At 38.8% G+C, this 2,499-nt stretch overlaps 1 protein-coding gene across 1 annotated transcript; it reads left to right on the top strand.

Moving 5' to 3' along the window:
• The first annotated feature begins 1,123 nt into the window (after nt 1–1,123).
• Nucleotides 1,124–2,230, top strand: LOC131650044 (uncharacterized). Its single transcript, XM_058919785.1, has one exon. The coding sequence runs from the start codon at nt 1,124–1,126 to the stop codon at nt 2,228–2,230; it is 1,107 nt and encodes a 368-aa protein (XP_058775768.1).
• The last annotated feature ends 269 nt before the right edge of the window (nt 2,231–2,499 follow it).

A 2,499-nucleotide genomic window follows, 5' to 3' on the forward strand; every position in this document is an offset into this window, starting at 1 on the left:
TTCAAATCACCCACTGAAGACGCCATATTCACCATTCTCGCAAATCCTTCCACAACCAACAAAAAAGGCTTAATTGCAATTTTGGTCCCCCTATTTTGTCTTATTTTTTTCAATTTTGATCCCCCCAATTTTAAAACCACGATTTTGGTCCCCCTTTTGAGTTTTATGTTGAAAAAGGGACAAAAATATGGACTAATTTTGTAGAAAAATCAAAATAGAGGGACAAAACATTTCACAGAAAACTTAAAAAGGGGACTAAAATAGTGGTTTTTAAAATAGAGGGATTAAAATTAAGAAAAAGACAAAATAAGGGGACTAAAGTTGCAATTAAGCCAAAAAAAGAAAGGGCAAGAGAGGATCTCCTGGACGCAATCCTCTAGAAACCAAAAATCTCTAGTCGTACTACCATTCACAAGAATCGACATGGAAATATTAAAAACAAGTGCTTCCATCCAACTTCTCCATTTCTCTCCAAAACACATCCTACGCAACAAATATCTCAGAAAGTCCCAAGACACACAATCATAAGCCTTCTCGAAATCCACTTTCACCATCATTCAACTCTTCTTGAATATCTTTGCATAATCCAACACTTCATTGACCACCAACCCCCAACTAACATATTTCTATTAGGAATAAAAGCGGATTGACAAGTAGAAACCAACTTACCAACTACCTTTTTTAATCTAGAGTCAAGATTTGACCAAGATTGTATACATGCTTCCAAAGAGGTAAATCGGTATATAGTCATCCAAAGAAGTTGGAATATCCACCTTGGGAACCAAAGCCAAAAATGAAGAAGTAACCGCTTTGGGCAAAGAAGCAAAAGCATGAAACTCATTAACGAAAGCAAGAACATCTTATTTCAAGAAAGGCCAACAAGCCTTATAGAAAATCAAATTAAATCTGTCGGGGCTCAGACTCTTATCACCATCACAATTCCAAATGGACTTCCTCTTTCAAAAAAGGAACCTCCAAGGTACGAGCATCCACCCTCGAGAGAGACTTGAAGAGAACCCCATCCATGAGAGGTCTTGAAAACAAATATTCTGAAAACCTTTGTTCAAAGTGAGACCAAACCTCCTCTTTAGTAAAATCCGCCATTTCCATTTACTGAGAGGTCATGAACATTGCGCTCCTCAGTAAATGGAAATGGCGGATTTTATCGGAGGAAGAGGTTGTTTGGCGTAGCATTCTTGTTTCTCGGTACGGTGAAGTAAAAAAGAAGGTGCTCATTGGCGATAAATCCGTCGTCCACAAATCCGACTCTATATGGTGGAGAGACATTATTATAGTTGACAATTATTCTTCTTTGTTTTACCACAACTTTGCAGGGGCCGTGGAATGCAATGTTGGCAACGGAACGGACACGCCATTCTGGTATTGCAATTGGGCAGCTACGCTTCCTTTAAGACATGCTTTCCCTGAGCTGTTTGCGTCTGCTGCTCAAGAATTCATTTTCGTTGCAGTGGCAGCATCGGGACAGTATCAAGGTTGGAATGGTGATGTCGTGCTTCGGGACAGCAGCGTCGTCTCTTCTATCCATTGGCAGGAGTTGTACGCAGTTACATCGCACATTTCTTTGCGGGAGCGTTCTAAAGACTCTTTCGTGTGGCTCAAATCTTCGGACGGAGTCTTTTCTGTTAGGTCCTGTTACGATTGGTTCTTCTCCAAGCTGTCGGGCCCGCCAATTAATTCAAATGTCGCTAAAGCTTGTTCGTTCCTTTGGAAGGTTAAAGCTCCCTCTAAATTCATCATTTTTGGATGGAGGGTAATTCATAACAGAATTGCCACAAAGGATCTTTTACACAAAAGAGGCATTTTGGATGTGAACAACTTGCAGTGTGTCTTTTGCTCATCGGAGGAAGATAGTTTACCGCATATTCTTGGAGGTTGTCGGGTTCTCGCGGCCATTTGGAACAAGGTTTTGGATTGGATTGGTTATGGACCGGGGTTATCGCTTGAAGAGTTTCAAGTCTTCCCTTTCTCTTTTGACAAGGTGCGTCTTTCGAGTCGTAGGAGTATTGTAGCGATTATTTGGTTAGCTACGGTGTGGTGTGTTTGGGTTAGGCGTAATGATATCATATTTAATAATGGCTCTTTTAGTTTCTCGGAATGTATGTCGGAGATTATTTTCACCTCTTGGAAGTGGTCTTCCACTAGTTACAAGCTTGTGAATTTATGTAATTTTTTCCTGTGGAGTACTCAACCTCTTATCTGTTTTGAGTAGTTGAGGTTCTCCGTTTGTATCGGGAGGAGTATCCCTTATACTCTCTTTCTAATACAATTGCTTATTGAAAAAAAAAAAAAAAAAAGAGTAATATAAAGTAAGTAATAATTAAATTGGACAATATATGTATATATAAATCATACTTAAAGGGTCTCTAAATAAATTATAAATCCATCAATTTTAGAACCTAAAAATTTGTTAAAAGCATGCATGTTCAATGGCTTTATCATGTATATCTCTAAAAATGGCTAATTAATTGCCTACTTTTC

The sequence above is a fragment of the Vicia villosa genome, linkage group LG2, assembly GCF_029867415.1.
Source record: "Vicia villosa cultivar HV-30 ecotype Madison, WI linkage group LG2, Vvil1.0, whole genome shotgun sequence".
Lineage (NCBI taxonomy): Eukaryota > Viridiplantae > Streptophyta > Magnoliopsida > Fabales > Fabaceae > Vicia > Vicia villosa.

Bases quoted from the DNA above. Each gene is read 5' to 3' on its own strand.
- LOC131650044 (XM_058919785.1), top strand. From the start codon at position 1,124: ATGAACATTGCGCTCCTCAGTAAATGGAAATGGCGGATTTTATCGGAG.